This window comes from Hypanus sabinus, chromosome 5 (assembly GCF_030144855.1).
Source record: "Hypanus sabinus isolate sHypSab1 chromosome 5, sHypSab1.hap1, whole genome shotgun sequence".
Lineage (NCBI taxonomy): Eukaryota > Metazoa > Chordata > Chondrichthyes > Myliobatiformes > Dasyatidae > Hypanus > Hypanus sabinus.
The window spans coordinates 85,937,836-85,958,200 of record NC_082710.1 but is presented as its reverse complement, the minus strand read 5'-3'; the positions used below and the strand labels follow the sequence as shown (position 1 = coordinate 85,958,200).

At 40.5% G+C, this 20,365-nt stretch overlaps 1 protein-coding gene across 1 annotated transcript in view; it reads right to left on the bottom strand.

Annotated features, from left to right (window-relative positions):
- Positions 1-20,365, bottom strand: part of LOC132394274 (contactin-associated protein-like 5) — a 1,716,192-nt gene that overhangs the window by 992,228 nt on the left and 703,599 nt on the right. Inside the window, exons 5-6 of the mRNA XM_059970198.1 lie at positions 16,067-16,270; positions 13,875-14,059 (exon numbers count right to left, since the gene is read on the bottom strand). Coding sequence (XP_059826181.1) covers positions 13,875-14,059; positions 16,067-16,270 — 389 coding nt within the window. The remainder of the gene's footprint in view (positions 1-13,874; positions 14,060-16,066; positions 16,271-20,365) is intronic.

Below are 20,365 nucleotides of genomic sequence, written 5' to 3'. Positions count from 1 at the left end.
TGAAATCTGGTGGTTTGGCTCCTCATGCTCCTGTACCTCATTTCTGAAATGCAGCAGTGAAAAGAGAGCAGGGCCTGGATAGTGGGGTTTGCTGAAAGATGCTGCTTTCGTGTGACAGCACTCCATAGAGATGGGCTCAATGATGAGGATATGATGGACCTCAGTTTTTGTGTGTTGCTCTGCATTTCCATGAATCTCTGGTGTTTGTAATGTCAAATTCCTTTTTTATACATTTCAACCACACACTGGGGCAATAAAAAACTAGTTCCCATACTATAAAGAGCATGCCCAAGTAGAAAACCCAGGATAACCTGATAATGAAATAATTTTGACAAAGCAGATTAAACAAGTCCCTCACTACATCATCAAACTCCTCTCTAATATTCTGTATGCACTATCAATACTTCATGAATTAAATTACCCACAAATATGCCATCTACTTCCACAGTTTCAACTATTCAATTCAACTCTATATTGAATTTTCTATCATTGAAAGCATCCCCTATAAATCTAAATGTTTTTGAAAACCGAAAGGAAATATGGTCTGACCAAGATCCAAAGCAGATAACTTCATTATATTTCAATAAACTTGTCAAAACAAATCAAAATCATGTGTGCTGGCTCTTTAGGAGTAGTTATATGTAATATAAGATGTGAGTGCACACAAAACCATGTGCCTGATTGAAGATAACTCACACACACACTCAGTGAACACCTTATCAGGTGCACCTGTACGCCTGTTCATTAATGCAAATATCTATTCAGCCAATCATGTGGCAGCATCTCAATACATAAAAGCATGCAGACATGGTCAAGGTGCAGCTGCTCTTCAGACCAAACATCAGAATGGAGAAGAAAATGTAATGTAATTGACTTTGACCATGGAATGATTGTTGGTGCCAGATGAGTGGTTTGAGTGTCACAGAAACTGCTGATCTTCTGGGATTTTCAAGTACAACAAATTTTACAGAGAATGGTGCGAATAATAAAAAAACAAATCCAGTGAGCGGCAGTTCTGTTGGCAAAAATGCCTTATTAATGAGAGAGTTCAGAGGAGAATAGCTAGACTATTCAAGCTGACAGGAAGGCAACAGTAACTCAAATATCCATGCTGTGCAGAAGAACATCTCTGAATGCACAACATATCCAACCTTGAAGTGGGGAACACCAGCAGAAAACCACAAACATACAGAAATACCCACAATTTGGCACTGGAATTATCTCATAAAATAATCACTCAGTCATTGGGCCTAAGATCATCAACCATCTTAGCATTTTGCAATTTTACTGTTGGATTTAATTTTCCCCTATTATGCAAAAATTTACAATCGTTTTATCTTTCATTTGGTTTTCTTTTATGCGTTTCAAATCTTTTGAGTTATGAAAAAGCTTGGATTTTATTCTTTGGAACACCGGAGATGAAGGGGTGACCTTCAAGAGGTGCATAAAATCATGTGGGCCATTCAAAGGGTGCATGCACAGAAACTTTTTTCCCCAGGGAAAGGAAATCAAAAACTAGAGGGAACAGAGTTAGGTGAGAGGAGGAAGATTTAAAACAGCTAAGGGGTAACTTCTTTCCCATAGAAGGTGATGCACATATGTAACAAGCTCACAGAGGAGCAGGTAGGTGTAACAAAAAACATTTGGATAGGTACATAGAACTTAGAGCAGAGCACAGAAATAACCCCTTTGACCCACAATGTTGTGGCAAACCAATTATATTAGTAATCAAATAGCAAACTAAATTAATCCCTTCTCCTCACACTAGGTCTACTTCGCTCCATTTTCCTCACATTTCTGCACCTACCTAAATGTCCCTTAAACTTCCATGGGTAGATAGAAAGGAATGGTTTGTAGGATGATAAGCTAACTCTTGAGTTTTAGATAGTCATCTTAGCATGCAGCAGTTGAGTTGTAGGGCCTGATTCCATGCTGTATGATGCTGTGTCATCCATTCAGTCCCTCTATTCCCTATTCCTTTTAAACCAATCTTCCTCACGCCTCTTTATTTTTCTTTTATTTATATTTCAAAGGTTGTGCCTGTCTCAAACGATGACCTTTCATTCCTCTCCATAGATGCTGCCAGACCTGTTAAATTCTGCCAGCGGTTGTGTGTTACTGTGGATTTCCAACTCCGCTATGTCTGGTCACAGGGCCAGCTGTGAAAGGAGGATGCTTGGGCATGGGGCTAGCAACTCCATCCCATAAAAACCTAGAGCTACAAAAATGTCAGTAAATTCCGGGATCCTTATCCATGCGAGAAAAGGGATACACAAGGACAATGGGCTACACCTGAAGGCAATGAAAGAATGGCCTAAGACAGAGGATTCTGCAGAGATATTGTTTGCCTCCTATGGGGTGATAGACTCAAGTAAGCTCTGGATTTCCAGCATCTGCAGGAGATCTTTTGTTTATGTTCTATGTTAGTTCCTTCTGCCCCCTTTTCAGTACTCTGCTCAAAATTTCAAGCTGTATGGGCTTTCTTGAAATCCAAGTGATTTCAGCTTTGCTGTATTCATGCCACAATTCTGGGTATTAGCATTAGGAGAAAGAATGGAAAGTAAGGCTGGCCAAAGTGCATCCAATAAGAAAGTGTTGCTGATGAGAAAGTGAAGAGGGAAATCAGTATGTAACATCATATTTTAAAGGGTGAAGTTGCATAGGTTTACAACTATCGCAGTTCCTCCCTCACTTTTCCAGCAGGATGTTCAATTTTGAATGGGATTGGAAGTTGCTGATGAGGCTACGGCCAGATGGGGTGTTTGTATGTTCTCCCTGCGATGCATCTATTTCTCTGGGTGCTCTGAAAATGAATGGACCACTGTACACTTGTTGTTCAGAGTCAGTGGTTGAATCAGGGGAGAACTGATAGGAATGTGGCAGGGGGAATTAAATTGTGATTGATGTGAGATTAATGCGAGTGCTATCCTGCTGGCCAGTATGGACTGAATAGTCTGAAGAGCCTATTCCCATATTGTTTGAGACTATGGGACTCTTGGGGTGCTGGAACTGGATGGCTGTGAGTGAATGAACTACAAGAATGCTTCACTGAAGATTCTCTAGCTCTATGACTGTTGGCAAAGAGGAGGAAGTTGGAGGTGGTGGTCAGAGGAAGCAGGAGGAAGAAGTCAGAGGTCCTTATTACTGAAATTTAAAACTGCTGGCCAGAGGTGGTGAGAGACAGTAGCTTTAAGGTCCTTGGTGTTAAGATGTCAAAGAATCTGCCCTGGGAGTAGCATGTGTGTGTCATCATAAAGGCGACACAACAGCAACTCTACTTTCTTTGAAATTTGTGTAGATTTGGTATGTCACTAATTACCTTGACAAATTTCTAAAGATGCACAGGGGGCGGTATCTAAACTGGTTGCATCACTGCCAGGTATGGAAGCTCCAATGCCCAGGAATAAAATATGCTACAGAAAATGGTGTTTACAGCCCAATCCATCACAGGCAAAGGACTCCTCACCATTGAGTACATATACATGGAGAACCAACCCCAGAAAGCAGCATTCTTCATCAAAGACCTGCACCATCCAGGCCATGCCTTCTCCTCGCTACTAATATTAGACAGGAGCTACAGGTTTAGGATCAGTTGAGCCTTAGAACAGCCAGGCTCCTGAACAGGCATGGAAAACGTCACTCATCACTGCTCTGAACTGATTCTATAACCTACTCATTTTCTCAGTGATCCTTCCTTGCTTCTGAAATTTGTTTTATATTACTTGGATAAAACTGAAGTTCAGAAGTAGTGTTAGAACGTCTAATATTAGAAGGTAAGATATTAATGTTATAGTTCAAAGGAGATGTGCAGCGAAGTTCCCTTTTACACAGAATGTAGTAGGTACCTGGAATTTCCTGCTAGAGATGGTATGGATGCAGTTATGATGGAGGTGTTCAAAATGCTCTTAGATAGGCATGGTAACGTGCAGAGAATGGAAGGATATGACCAGGTAGAAACAGAAGAAGTTAGATGTCATTAGCTTAATTAGTTTAGCACAACTGAGGGCTGAAGTCTCTGTTCTGGTGCTATACTGTTCCATAGACACAAGAGATTCTGCAGACAGTGGAATTCCAGAGTAACACATTCAAAATGCTAGAGGAACTCAGCAGGTCAGGTAGCATCTATGGAAAGGAATAAAGAGTCGACATTTGGACCAAGACCCTTCCTCAAGAACCTTAATTTCTTTTGATAGAAACTTGCTGCCTGACCTGCTGACTTCCTGTACTGTTCTATATCCTATGTTGGAACATAAAACTGCTATTATGTTGCCCCCCTGATGTTAATTAAGCAGGTGATCCAAACATAGTTATTGGGATTTGAAGAAGAAAGACATGTAGATTAATCCATTACACTCTTTGGTGGAATGGGTGGAGAAGGTTGGGGTACAGGAGAGAAAAGAGCAGAAGGAATTTTGCTTTTAATGTCTTTCAATGTGTCACAACTGAAATCAATATTCTAGTCTGAAACAATAAACCTGAGCTTGTGAAATGTGAATCGATATGTTGTACTTCCAGACGCCACTATAATATTGTTCTCATTTCTAACATGCTTTTTTCTATTTTGAAAAATAAATAAGATGATAATGAAAAGATCAATACACATTTAAAAATTAATTAAGAAATCTCAAGGACCACAGGATTAGGATTGGCTTTCTCCCATTCCAGAATCCAGCTTCTGATGAGACCACATCCAAATGTGGGTTCCTGCAGGCTTCAGTCCTGGTTGGTTTGAAGGAGGTGGTCAGAGCAGATGGGAAGGTTATAATGGAGAATATGCTGTTTCTGTTGACTTTAACATCCCAGTGCCATCCTGAATTCTTCTCCTTCACTCCTTGTGGTTATGGGATCACACTTCAAGGCCCTTTGGGGTTAGAGCATGGGTGTTGTGTCCTACATGATATACAAATCATTATGTAAGCGAGGGCAGTACAACATAGTGAGCAAGCTGTGGTTAATGTAGCAGGCTCCCTCTATTCACACTGATGATGAATTCATGGGAACAGTAGGGACTGAAACAGTTTGGCACCAGCTGCTTCGCAGGAGTTGCCAGGCAGCATTGAACTTAAAGGAAGTCTGCCTTAGGGACTCCAGCTCTGGATTTTTCCTCAGGGCTTATTGCTGAAGCCTTCCCCATGAGTAGGTACAGCTGCAATGCAGCAGAGGTTTCAGATCAGAGTTTCCTTTCTCCTGGATGAGCTGCCAATCATGACTGACGACTCCTTCTACCTGGAGCAACAAGTTTTAAGGTGCAAGTAATCCACCTTTGTACATCTCCTGTCAGTAGAAACTGTTCCATTGGGCTTAGTAGTTAATCCATATGTGAAGGCTAGGAACTGGATTTGGTTGTCAGAAGCTATTTGAGATATGCACCACTGGGGATATTTAAGTGGTAGTGGGAGCTTATCCCCACTTCTGTTGGCAGGTGTAACAGTATCATTGAGGCAGCACATAGTTAGGTATATGGATGAGTGGGGCTTGGCGGGATACAGGCAAAACTCGGAAACTTAGTCAAGCTGGGTGGACACCATGGTCAGCACGGATTCATGGGCCAAAAGAACTATATTCAACAAATCTATTTCTGTATATAGAAATCAGTTTTGTTTATTTTCTGAATGTAAATTGCATACTCTTTAGGGATGTTTATTAGATATTATGCCAACTATATAATTTACAAATGCAAATTGGATCAATTGAAGCTTTTACTCTTATTCAGAAGCAAAAATATTTGTTACTCTCATTTATTCCTTGATTGGGTTTATTGAGTTTATATGCAATGTCTAATTATAACAGATTCTCATCAGTCAGGAACTTGTATGTTCTGCAATTTTCAACTAGTCTGAACCATATATCCATGCTGTTGTAGGCACAATAAATCAATGCAAATGGTTCATTTGTAGACCACTACAAACACATTTGTTTTCCTTGTTCACACTGTGCTCACTGAGTTTGACATTGCTTGAGAGATTTCTTCAATAACAACAGAGACTTGTATTTAACTGGCAATCAATATTGATTCTGTTTCTGATGGCTTTCTCACCCTTTCTCTTCTTCTCCCCTGCCCTCATGAGCTTCCCGTCACTTCCCTCCAATTCCCCACCTCCAATGTCCTATCAGACTTGTTCCTCTTCAGCCCTCTACCTCTCCCACCTATCACTGCCCAGCTTCTCACATCATCCCCTTTTCCCCACCCACCAACTTCCACCTCACCTGGTCTTACCTATTTCCAGCCAGCTTGTACTCGCCCCCCTTCTCCATCTTCTTGTTTTTGCTTCTGCTCCCTTCCTTTCCAATCCTGATGAAGGATCTCATCCAGGCATGTTGATTGTTTATTCTGCTCCATAGGTGATGCCTGACTTGCTGAATTCCCTCAGCTTTCTGTGTGTGTTGCTCTTGAATTTAAAAAAAAAGGATGAAACCTATTTCTGTATAAATATCGATATGTTACACTGATGAAAATAGGAGACTCTCTGTTGGTCAGGGTTGACCATGGATGCTCCATCCTACATTCAGTGGATTTGTAAGCCAGTACAGATGTCAGGGCAATTCTATATGGAGAGCAAGCTGCTGACCATGCAGCAGATGAATCCAAAGGAACAGCAGAGACCAATACAGTTTGGCACCAGCAGCATTGCATGAGTTGCCAGTCAATTTGAAATCAATGTTAGGAATTCCAGCTCTGGATTTTTCAGCAGGGTTTAGATAGTGGGAACTTAGACCGACTACCCCCCCCCCTCCCAACACCCAGCTATGACAACCTTAAGGAACCAATGTTAACTAATATAACAGATATTTAATTAACAAATCCTATCCTCTATAAACTAAGACACAACATGTGTTATAGAAGCCACCTGCCTTGTAACAGGTTAATGCACCAACACTCACTAACCAGTTTGTATTCAATTCTATAAATAGACTGGCTCTCCCTGGGTTCCACAACAACCCTCCTCCCAGTACAGAGAGTGGAAAATTAGAATTTAATGCAGAGTGAGTTCCTGACAAATTTAAACACAGAATTTGGTTCTCATGAGAAAAGATTGAGACTTGGAGATGAGTGTAGTTGGAGAAAGAGGTCAGGGGATTAGAACCAGCCAGGGCTTAGTGAGAACACTGCATAAATCTATCATATCAAGTGTCAGAATGACATGCTGAACAAATTCTCCACAAACTTACTTTCAACCTCTCTCTGACCTAAATTTCTTGTCTCATACAGGAAAAGATGTTATCATATCTTCAGTGCTATAATTAAGCACACGTAGACTAGCTTCAGGAGAAAATTCCACTGAATGCAAACACAAAGGATTCTGCAGATGCTGGAAATCCAGATCAAAACACACACAAAATGCTGGAGGAACTTAGCAGATCAGGTAGCATCCATGGAAAGGAATAAAGAGTTGATGTTTCAGGCCAAGAACATTCATCATTAACACAAGTTGAAGGTTTCAGGTTAGAGTTCATGTTCAAACTTAATTATCATTCAATCATACATGAACACAGCCAAATGAAACAGCGTTCCTCCAGGGCCAAAATGCAACACACATTATCAACAGCACATAGTGCATAGCACAAATAGCACCCATGGTTAAAATTTCAGAAAAATATAGAGTCACAATAAGTAAAAGGTTTGCTTCACCTAACATTGGTTAGCATTCCAGGTTTGTTCTCCAAGTGTACATGTTTTAAACGGCCTTTGTAAAATAATAAAAAGAGCAAAATTTGGTGCATTTAAGCACAAGTACTCAATCTGCATGAAACAACCTAAAATACCATTGAGACTTCCGAGCTCAGACTGAGATGTTTAAAGCATGAACCCTTTAACATCTAATCACAGCACTGCCGTGATTAATATTTAATCTCCTGCTTTTCACAAAAGAAGTGCTTTCTTCAGTTATTCCTACCAAATGCTTTATTTTTACATTTAATTTCACTTGTGCTATCATTTCTAAAGCAATTCGGGCTTATCACCAATCATTACATGTTGAGATTTAAATACTGTCTGGTCAGTTTATGCCTTACTTAGATACGCAGATTCAGATAAACCACAACTTATTATAAAGCTCCGCACTTTCCAATGGCATGAATTGTGCTTTAAAGAAAATCACTGTGAATTATGCATGAGGTAAAGTTCACAATTGGAAGGAAATAAAAACATTACTTTTTAATCTTATGACAGACGTTTTAATATGAAAGGCACACAATACAGGTAGCATATGATTCCTCGAGTTAGTGATTGAAGGAAAATAGGGACTTGTTATGGTACAGTAATAAGTTCTGACTTAATCCAATTCACTCCCACTAGGGGCAAGGCAAAGGGAACTTGAATCAGTCTGCCTTACTGTTTCATCACTGCAGAAAGAATAACTGAGAGCAGAGTGGCAGCTCACAACAAAACACTGAGAACAAGACTGTGGGAAACAGATGATCACTCCAGATGAAGTAAAAACCATCCATGAATGACAGCTGCAACAGTCACAATGATTAACTTGGGATATGTAGGCTCAAAATCAGCTATTGAAGGCACAAAAACAATCAGAGGGCACAATGCATTGTCACTTCCAAAATTCTCACCCTGTGTTCACTTTCCTCCATGGCCTAAAAGTTCCCAGGTTATTTCCCTAACATGGTCCCATCACCTGCCAAGCTTTCTATTTCCTTGCAATTAAAAAAGATTCACTCTACTTCCATGTCTCAGGGTTTGTACACACAATGCACCATACCTCTCTTTCCATCATCATTAGGAACCAGAACCAGGCCAGGTGGCCCAGCAGGTCCACTTCACCATTCCATCATGGCTGATTTATTTTCCCTCTCAACACTATTCTCCTTTCTTCCTGTAACCTTTGGTGCCTTTACTAATAACGGGCGCCATAGTAACATAGCTGTTAATGCGATGCCATTACAGCTCGGGGCATCAGAGTTCAGAATTTAATTCCAGTGTCTTCTGTTAGGAGACTCAGTTCATCCTCCCTGTAGAATGCATGGATTTTCCCCTGGGTGCTCTGGTTTCCTCCCAAAGTCAATATATGTTAATGATTTGGATGATGGAATTGATGGCTTTGTGGTCAAATTTGCAGAAGATACAAATAGAGGCATGTGGTGCTGAGGAAGCAGAGAGGCTGCTGTAGAACTTGAACAGATTAAGAGAATGGGCAAAGAAGTGGCAAATGGAATACAGTGTCAGGAAGTGTATGGTCATGCACTTAGAAGAAATAGAAGTGTGGACTATTTTCTAAATGAAGAGAAAATTCAAAAATCTGAGGTGCAGAGTGACTTGGGAGTCCTTGCGCAAGATTCTCTGGAAGTTAATTTGCAGGTAGAGTCTAGAGTTTGCAGGTTGAATGAGGAAGGCAAATGCGATGTAAACATACATTTCAAGAGGACTAGAATATAAAAGCAAGGATGTAATTTTGATGATTCTGGTGAAGATTCACGTGGAGTACTAGGAGCAGTTTTGGGCTCTTAGAAAGAATGTTCTGATATTGTAGAAGGTTCAAAGGAAGTTCGTGGAAATGAAGCCAGGATTGAATGGCTTGTCGTATGAAGAGCACTTAATGGCTGTGGGTCTACCTCCACGGGAATTCTGAAGAATGAAGGCTGACCTAATTAAGTCCTACCGAATATTGAAACATCTTGATAGAGTGGATGTGGAGAAGATGCTCCCTATTGTGGGGGTACCTTGGACCAGAGGACACAGCCTCAAAATAGAGGAGCTCCAGGGAGAGGTTGGACAAGCTCTTGGAGTGGAGGAGGCTCAGAGGTTATCTAGCAAGGTGTGCAGCATCATTTGGGGACATAGATAGGATAAATGAACATTCTTTTTTGTGTGTTGGGAATCAAGATCTAAAAGTCAAGGGTTTAAGGTGAGAGGGGACAAATTTAATAGGATTATGAGGAGCAATAATTTTTAAGTGTAATGCCCTGCTAATGTAATGGTTTCCCTGTAGCAGCAGTGTTTGGGTTATGGCTAGAGATAACAGGGGCTTTGGAATGTGCGCCATCCAGTGAAGGGAGTGTTTATTTCTTGTTCTGTGCCTGAGAACAAGGTCAACTGGGTCAGTTGTTTAGCGAGAGATGAAGAAAGATGCCAGAAAGGAGAGGTCATAGACTGCAGGATGGTGTGGACGTGGAGTAGGGCTGGGAGTCAACGATGTCCAGGGGAAATTAACGGAGGACTAAGGGACGGGAAACCGTCAGCTCCAATATGCACATTAGACTTCCATGAAAATTGACTTTTTTTTTTGTTTTCTTTACTAACCCTCTAGTCAAATTAAGAATTAATTAGGGCTGAAGCGTTTAATTGCATATGGTGTACTTTGTTATTTCATAGTACTGATTTGTAACAGGGGAACAGATCACACAGCATCTACACAAACAGGAGGTTTTGCACCTCAGATTTCGCACGTTTGGCAGGGCCAGGGACCGTCTTCCCTAGACTAACACCACTGGCCATACCTGAGGGTTACATACGCAAAGGGTGATAGCTATGTGCAAAAAGTTGCCAGCAGAAGTAGATGAAGCAGGTAAAATATAATGTTTAAAAGACATTTAGATAGGGACATGGTTTGGAAAGCTTTAGAGGGTTATGGGTCCAACAGTGGTTTATATGACTAGTTTGCATGAAGCATTTTGACTGGCATGCACAAGCTGAGCGAAAGAATCTGCTTTCATGTGATATGACTATAACTCAGTGGGACAAACAGCATCAGTGGGAGGAAAGAAACTGTTGAAATGTTGGGACTGAAAGTGTAAGGCAAACTGCATCATTTGGGGAAAGTATGCATCTGTCTGATCCAGCCAGCAGTCACCACTAAGAGGGAAGTTTATTTTCTTTTAGAGTCATAGAGCACCAAAACAAGCCCTCTGACCCTTAGAATCCATGCCAGCCTGACTTTCCGCCTAATCCCATCCAGCTGCAACCCAACCACAGCTGTCTATGCCTCTGTTATCCAAGTACTTATTCAAATTTCTCTTAAATTTTATAATTGTTCCACAGTCACACCACTTTTTGAGCTAAGAAGTTCATCCTCAGATTTTTCTTAATCATTTCACCTTTCACCTGAAACCTATGACCTCTTGTTCTAGTCTCATCCATTCTGAGGAGAAAAAACTGCATGCATTATAACACACGAATAACTCATAACACAGATAGCGTACAACTTGAAATGACAAACATCTTTCTGATAGTGAGGCCCATGCAAGGCTTTCACCAGATCATTCTTTTGCCGAGCTTAGGAAAAGTAGTTTTGCTAAAATATGTTTTCTTCTCACAGGGACATCATGTTGCCACAAGGCTGACGACATGAAGGGTTAAACACATTGTCCTGAAGCTTGTTGATTTTGTACTGTTATTGATTCCCTTTGCATTGTATTATTGATAACCTTTATCCTTCACCTGTTAAGCAAGGAGGATTAAATCAATTCAATGTTCTGGTAGACTATTATAAGACCATAAGACATGGGAGCTGAATTAGGACACTTGGCCCATCAGGTCTATTCTGATCATGGCTGATTTATTATCTCTCATAACCCCATTCTCCTGCCTTCTCTTCATAATCTTTGATACCCTTATTAACCAAATATCCATCAACCTCTGCTTTAAATACACTCCATGACTTGGTCTCCACAGCCACCTGTGGCAATGAATTTCACAGATCACCACCCTCTGGCTGAAGAAATTTCTTCTCATCTGTTCTAAATGGACATCCCTCTATTCTGAGCCTGTGCCCTCTGGTCCTAGACTCCCCCTCTCATCCTCTCTACACCCACTCAATCTAGGCCTCTCAATATTTAATACGTTTTAACAAGATCCCTCCTCATTCTTCTCAATTCCTGCCCTGAGTCATCAAACACTCCTCGTACATTAACCCTTTCATTTCCACAATCAATTTCATGAACTTCTTCTGGACCCTCGCCAATGCCAGTATCACTTTTCTTACATAAGGGGCCCAAAACGGCTCGCAATACTCTGTGCAGTCTGACTAATTTCTTATACAGCTGCAGCATCATATCCTTGCTCTTATGTTCTAGTCCTCCCAAAGTAAATGCTGCCCTAAAGCAAGGCTGACCTAAAGCAATGACCACTTTCATCTCTGCAGTATATCCTACTTCATAGGCAGAGCTAGAGAACTATGCAACACTTTACTAAGCTTTTAATAGAAAAAGTTGGTCAAAAAATTGGGTTTGTCTGGTACACTATGGTATCGAATAATAGATGGGCTTCTAATTAAACATTTCATTTAGTGAATAGCTATTATATAGTGTATAACAACTGTGAAAGTATTCATCAGCTATCTTAGTAGGGTCATGCTTGTCTATGGAAAAATAACTTGTGCAAACTCATGTAACTTGAAGAGAACAATTATCTTCTTTCTCCAAGGAGCTGTGATAATTAACACAGAATTCTGAGGATTGTTCCCTGAGGGGACAGAGGAATGTGTAATAATGGCGAATAGTTCTGGGCTACAATTAGCTTCAGGATATTGTAATTTTTTAAATCGTTTTTTTTTAAGTGGTGCTCCTGCCAATGATGAAAATCAAAAATGATGTTGGGGAGAAGGGGAGGTCTAATGCCCAAGATTATGCAGGTTTTGGGAGAGGGGGAGGTCTTATTTCTAGGAATGTGACAGTGCATCATGAAGCTGGTTCAAGCCTTACCACGTGATATTGGGAAGGGTGAAGGGTGAGCAATTAGCCTAGTCTCAAATGGCCCAGTGAGAGGAAGGGCGACAGTCTCTCTGACTTTCCCTTGTCTGCTGGTTTTATTTCCCATGTCCTCATGGTTGGCAGAGTAGCACAGCAGTTAGGGTAACACTGTACAGCACCAATGATCAGTGATAAGGGTTCAATTCCCACCACTGTGTGTGAAGGTTTTCTCTATGACCATGTGGCTTTACTCCAGGTGCTCCAATTTGCTCCCAGTTACCAAAGATGTAAGGGTTACAGTTAGTAAGTTGCTGGCATGTTTGTTGACACCAGAAACGTGGTGACATCTGCCGGTGGCTCCAAGCACAATTCTGTTGTTGCTGCAAACAACACATTTCACTGAATATTTCAATGTTTCAATGCACATGTGACAAATAAAAAGCTTAGCTAATCATGTTACAAGCCTTGGGAAATCTGATAACAGAGAGCATCCTCAAGCTTAAAGGTCTTAACAGATCTGCTATTGGGAAGAAGGAGTGTTTCCTTCAAGAGATTTGGAAAGCCTGATCCACACCCCAATCTATCTCGTCCATGAAAAGGCACTTCAACCTGGACCAAGTTCACTTTATTGTCATTCAACCGTACTCATGTATACCACCAAACAAAGCAACATACCTCTGGTCCGAAGTGCACAGCACCATACATATAAAATAATATTACCAAAAATAATTTAACAATAATAATAAGTTAAAAAGTAAACAGTATAACACTACTGGGGCTTTATATATGATGGTGGCAGCGAGTTCAGTTGTCTTAAAGCCTGGGAGAGAAGCTATTCCCCATCCTAACAGTTCTTATCCCAAGTTATGGTATCTTCTTCCTGATGGTTGGGGGTGAAAGATTGTTGGACAGATGGGAGAGATCACTATAAGTGCTAAGGGACCCTGATTGTGGTCAGGCATCAGGAATTCAGAACTCCACATTTCCGGGTTAGGGAATTGTATCTAACTACCGCCATGATCTGTTTTATAAACATTTCCGATCTATTTGAAGCCAAAACTGTCAAATCAGTTGACCTCTTTTCAGGGACGTCATCCGAGACAAAAACTCCTCACTGCTTATCAGTTCCTGTTAGGACACAAATCTCTTCCACAAATACCTATAAAACTATCCCCAGCCCCCTGACAATCATTAACCGATTTATTGTCTCTCCTAATACAATATCATAACAGTACCTCATAATCAATATCCAGGTAATCAAACTCTCCTTTGGTTCGGAAGTGCTGTGTGTGTTTATCCACAGTGAAGTTCACCTGCTTGTTGTACCGCTCGATTGTAATGGAGTGCCAGTGCTGGTCGTCCAACAAGCTGCCCAGTGTGACCGAGGTGTGACCATTAACGGATCGTAGTTTAGTATCCCCTTAGATGTGTGAGAAAAAAAATTAGAAAATGTGTAAGGAAATTGTATGCCCAAAACAATGCTGGAATTGAATGACCAGCGTAATCAGGCCGAGGCATCTTTTTAAAAATTATGCATCTGATTTTTTCTGTGGAATTTAATTATTTCAGATTTTTAATTCCATCCATGTACACTGCGAACTACCTTGTGAAAACAGACAACATAACCAAGTACTCTTCCCCTCTCAATCTCCTCTCTTCTCCTCTGTCCCTTTGGACAGAGGATTCAAAAGTCCAAGAGCATGGATGACTAGACACAAGGACAACTTCTATCCCACCATTACCAGACACTGGAATGGACCTCTCTTATGCTAAAAAGAAAATTATTGATCTCCTAATTTATCCTATCACCTTCCTTGCATTGTATTTGCCTACCCACACTGACTGCACTTTCTCTAACTGCAGTCTGTTCTCATTTTACTACCTCATTGTAATTATATATGGCATGATTTGTCTAGTTGACACATAAAACAGGAGCACTTCACTGTACATGTGTCAATAATAATCCAAAATCAATATCAATATCCATCCATGTACCCTGCTAACTACCTTGTGAAAACAGACAACATAACCAAGTACTCTTCCCCCCTCAATCTCCTCTTTTCTCCTCTGTCCCTTTGGACAGAAGATTCAAAAGTCCAAGAGCATGGATGACTAGACACAAGGACAACTTCTATCCCACCGTTAATCCCTTAAATGTTTCTTAAATGTTGACCTCTTCAGCATGCATCATCCTTTATTTATTTAAGAACATAGAATAGTACAGTATAGTGGTCCTTCAGCCCACAATGTTTTACTGGCCTTTTAGCCCATTCTATGACCAATCTAACCCTTTCTTCCCACATAGTCCTCCACTTTTCTATCATCCATGTGTCTATCTAAGTGTACCTTATTTTATCTGCCTCTACCAGCAGCCCTGGCAGGACATTTCATAAAAAAAAAACACCACTCTCGGTTTTAAAAAAGAACTTACTACTGACAGCTGCCCCTGTATTTTCCTCCAATCTCTTTAAAATTATCCACTCTGGTATCAGCCATTTCTGCCCTTGGAAAGTATCACTGGTTTTCCACCCAATCTATGCCTCATTATTTTGTACACCTTTATCAAGTCACCTCACATCCTCCTTCACTCCAAAGAGAAAAACCCTGGCTTGTTCAACCTATCCTCATCAGGAATGCTCTCTAATCCAAGCAGTATCCTGGTAAATCTCTTCTGCACCCTCTTGAAAGCTTTCATATCTTTCCTATAATGAAGTGACTAGAAATGAACACAATATTCCAAGTGTGTTCTAACCAGGGTTTTGCAGAGCTGCAACATTTCTTCACACCCTTTTGATCTCAATCCCCAAACTAATGAAGTTGAACACAACATACGCCTTCTTAACAATCCTATCAGTTTATGCAGCAACTTTGAGGGATCTAGTGACTTGGAGTCCTAAGGTCCCTCTGTTCCTACACACTGCTAAGAATCCTGCCACTAAACCTGTATCCTGTCTTCCAATTTGACCTTCCAAAGTGAATCACTTTACACTTAGCCAGATTTAACTCCATCTATCACTTGGGAAGATGTTTATGTTGGGAAGGGAAGTATAATATTTAATTTAATGGACCAACAGCTGGACTGTGGATTAGTGATCCACAGCTACACGAGGGCAAAGTAAATAAGAGCAGGAGTAGGTCACCAGTCCTCACAAGCCAGCTCCACCATGCGGTATCTTCCTAACTGATCTCCACTCATCTCCTGCACCAGCTCCAAATAGACTTCCAATTCATTCTCCTGAAACAATGGCCTGTTTCTGTACACCTCCAAAGATATTAAAGAGACATGTGTTCACACCCTACATTGACAGACAGAGAATCTGAATCAAATAAATCTGGATTGAATATAAAATTCTTGGTAATGTCAACAACAAAACAGATAAGCAGTGTGGAAGAGTGGGAGAGTAAACTCTTTAAAAAGGCTCCATACCTAAATTGATCTCCAAAGATAGTTTGCTTTTCTTCAGCTCAAGTGTGATGTAGTCTCCTCTTTGACCCTCTCCATGTAGCATCACACCATCACTTTGTAATGTTTTAAACTTCAGGGAGATCATGTCCTTCACTGTACTCACACTCTTTTGGTTGAATCTATAGAGCAAGGAACTTCTGCCATCAAAGTCAGCCACATCCGATCCTATGAAGCAAAATAAGGAGTGGACAATGTTTTATTTCTGCAGGACAAGTTTTCTTTTACACAGACAATGGTGGGTGCCTGGGCACATGTTGCTTGGGGAATAAATAGAAGCATATATGGTAATAATATTTATAAAGCTTTCACAGACACAATCAGACAGGGAATGGAAATATAGACCATATTTAGGGAGATGGGCTTAATGTAGACTGGCATCCCAGACTGAAGGACTGGTCCTGTACCCTATTGTTTCCTATATTCTATGCATGGATAGGGAAGTTAGGTAGGTTTGACTCCCTCTACCTCCCCCACCCAGGTAGAAATGTGAAATTTTAGAGGGCAGATGTCTTTGGTGGCAGCGTAGAGATACGTCTCTACAAAAGAAGGTGTAGGGAATCCCTTCCCACCACTAGCCTGCAAGTCACCCTTGGACAACGTGTAGCACCTGCTTAGCCCCTCAGTCAGAGTCATGTGAAGCCATGGGAACACGCGGTGGATGGTCGTACATGCAGCTGGTGCATATCACAAATCCTGGTTATGTAAACACATACACCAGGCAGAGAATCTCTGAAGAATATTGATAATGGCTAGGATCACTCGTCTTGTAAAGACACTGCCCAGAAGGCGGCAGTGGCAAACAACTTTTGTAGAAAAATTTGCCAAGAACAATCATGGTCATGAATAGACTATGATCATCTATGTCATACAACATGGCACATAATGATGATGTTGATGAAAGGACTAAGGTGAAAGGCAGAAAGTTTGAAGATGTTCAGGGCAAGTATTATGTTTATGCAGAGGTAGGTACCTAGAAAATCCTGACAGGAGAGATAAAACAAGCAAATACAACAGCAATGGTTAAAAACCACTTAAACAAACACATGACTAGGCAGCGAATGGACCATGTGCAGGTAATGAGATTAATTAGATTAGCATCATGGTTAGTACAGACATGTGTTGTATTGCTCTATGTTAATTAGTTGCGAACTAAAATTGGCTTAGTTATTCTGACTCTGGTTCTAGCCATCAGGCCATTCTAGTTGCAGTACACACCATCATCCCTAATTTTATGTGTTGATCTCCTATGTGGTACCATGTATATGAAAAATGAACAGTGTCAAATGGTTCTCCTTTATCTGTCCTTGATTTCAAAAAACAAAGCACTTTTAGACCAGTCAAAAATTATTTACCTTTGATAAAAATAATAATATGAAACTATATTTTCTTTAATGGTTTCCAATACCTTCCATGTACAGACATAAACCTGTCTGTTTTCCTGAATAAAGAGTTACTTGGCTACCTCCCATAACAACCTGAAAATGAATTTTATCTGAATCTAGCCTGATGTGCTTTTGAGAATAACATTACAACGTTAAAAGGTGCACCTTTTTTTCCTGCAGTTTTAAATTATTTTGTTCCTTTTTACCTTGTTTAATTTTGATATTTAAGACCGTCACCAATTGACATAGTGTACAAATCTGTGAGTGAGTTAATTAATGTGAGAACACTCTGCACACAGTGAGCTTCCCATCAGAGTGAAATATGAAATAGAGAAAAACTGGAAAAATGGAACTCCTGAAGCTGAAGGCTGGAGCCCGCAGAAAGGAGCCTGTCCTGAAGCTGAAGGGCAATCTATGTGTGTAGATAGGTGGGAGGGAGGGGCAAGGGGAAAGGCAGGAAAGGGGCTTCTTTTATTCTTGTTCTTTTGATGCTTCTGTTTTGATGTGTTCTGTGTTGTCCTGCTGAACATTGTGGGCATGCTATGTTGATGCTGGAATGTATGGTGACACGTCTGAGCTGCACCCAGTGCATTTTTGCGTCGAAGATAAAGTAAATATGTTATCAAAGTGCATGTATGTCACCACATACTACCCTGAGGTAAATTTTCTTGCAGGCATTCACAGCAGAACAAAGGAATACAATAGCATCAAAGAATCAATCAACTACACAAACAAAAACTGTCAACAAATGTGCAAAAGACGACAAACTGCAAATACAAAAAAAGCTAATAAGCAAATAAAAAAATACTGAGAACATGGGTTGTAGAATCCCTGAAAGCAAGCCCATAGGTTGTGGAATCAGTGCAATGATGAGGTGAGTAATGTTATCTACACTGGTTCAGGAGCCTAATGGTTAAGGAGTAATAACTGTTCCAGAACCCAGTGGTGTGGGAAGTAAGGCTCCTGTAACTCCATCCCAATGGCAGCAGAGAGAGGAGAGGATGGTGGGGTCCTTGATAATGGATTTCTGCTTTCTTGTGGCAATGTTCATGTAGATTTGCTCAATATTAGGGTATAGGTTGTTAACTCAAATACCGTAAGTTAACATGTGATAAATAAATCTGAAACTGAAAATAGTTGAGTGTGGAAAATGTAATCATAAACTTCTAAAACTGCATTTAATTATCACCTTTAATGTGGTAAAACACAGTGAGGAACTTTACAGAATCTGCACTAATTTAATATACAGGTTGACCACCAATTACTGGAAACTGATGGTTCTTTTAATTCGGATGAGGTCAAGTATCGCTCGCTTTTCATGAAACGTCTGTTAGATGAGATGAATGCTGACAATTCTGTACAGACATTTATTGAAGAATTTAACAGGAAGGACGTTCTTTGGCTCATTGCTTGAGCGTGGGAGCAGATAGAACGTTCAACACTAAAGAATGGCTGGCATAAGTTGTGGCCTGCCTTGATGTTTGATAATTTGTCTGAAGAAAAGCTTGATGATGATTTTACGGGACTTCGTGTACCTTAGGAAAAAATGGTTGTTAATGATTTGATTGTATATGCAAAAAGTGTTTCAGGACCGGCTTTCAAAGATATAGCAAGTAGTCTTAATGAAGAAATCTAAGTGTGTGCATCATCCTGTGGGCTCGGGAATTATAGACAGTGTTCTGAATTCTGATAAAAACACTGCAAGTGATGAAGATGACAGCGATGATGATGAAACAGATGAAACTGAAAGATTTACTATTGACAAGTTAATTGAGTTGTTGGGTGATTTAATCAAAGGGTTAGAGAAATGTACCTTCGTGGCAGAACAAGAGCCAATGAATTTTTATTTGATGCAAGAATTATTACATAGAGAGAGTTCACAGCACATGAAACAACTTTGCCTGGATGCCACAGGGGTCAGTGCTGGGCCCACAACTATTCATGACATACGTTAACAATCTGGGAGAGGAGACTGAGTGTAGAGTATCTAAGTTTGCTGATGACACTAAAATAAGTGAAAAAATAAACTGTTGATATGGAGAGTCTACAGAAAGATACAGATAGGTTAAGTGAGTGGGCAAGGATCTGGCAGATGGAATACATTGTTAGTAAATGCTAGGTCATCCACTTTGAAAGGAAAAATGGAAGATCAGATTATTATTTAAATGGTAAAAGACTGCAGCATGCTGTTGTGCAGAGGGACTTTGGAATGCTGTTGCATGAATGGCAAAAGTTTGGTTTGTGGGTGCAATAGGCTATCAAGAAGGCAAATGGAATGTTGACCTTCATTGCTAGAGGGATTGAATTTAAAAGCAGGGAGGTTATGCTGCAACTGTACAGGGTACTGCATGCAGTTCAGGTCTCCTTACTTAAGGAGGGATATACTGGCTTTGGAGATGGTGCAGAGGAGGTTCCTCAGGTTGATTTCAGAGATGAGCCAGTTAGACTACAAGGAGAGATTGAGTGCCTGGGACTGTACTCACTAGAATTCACAAGAATGAGTGGATATCTTATAGAAACATATAAAATTATGAAAGGGATAGATAAGATAGAGCCAGGAAAGTTGTTTCCACTGGTAAGTGAGACCAGAACTGGAGGACATAGCCTCAAGATTCGGGGGAATAAATTTAGAACAGAGATGAGGAGAAATGGCTCTTCTCAGAGTGGTGAATCTGTGGAATTTTCTGCCCAATGAAGCTGTGGAGGTTATCTCAGTAAATATATTTAAGACAAGGTTGGATAGATTTTTGCATAATAGGGGAATTAAGGGTTATGGGGAAAAGGCAGATAGGTGGAGTTGTCCATAGCCAAATCAGCCATGATTTTAGTGAATGATGGAGCAGGCTCAATCGGCCAGACGGCCTAATCCTGCTCCTAT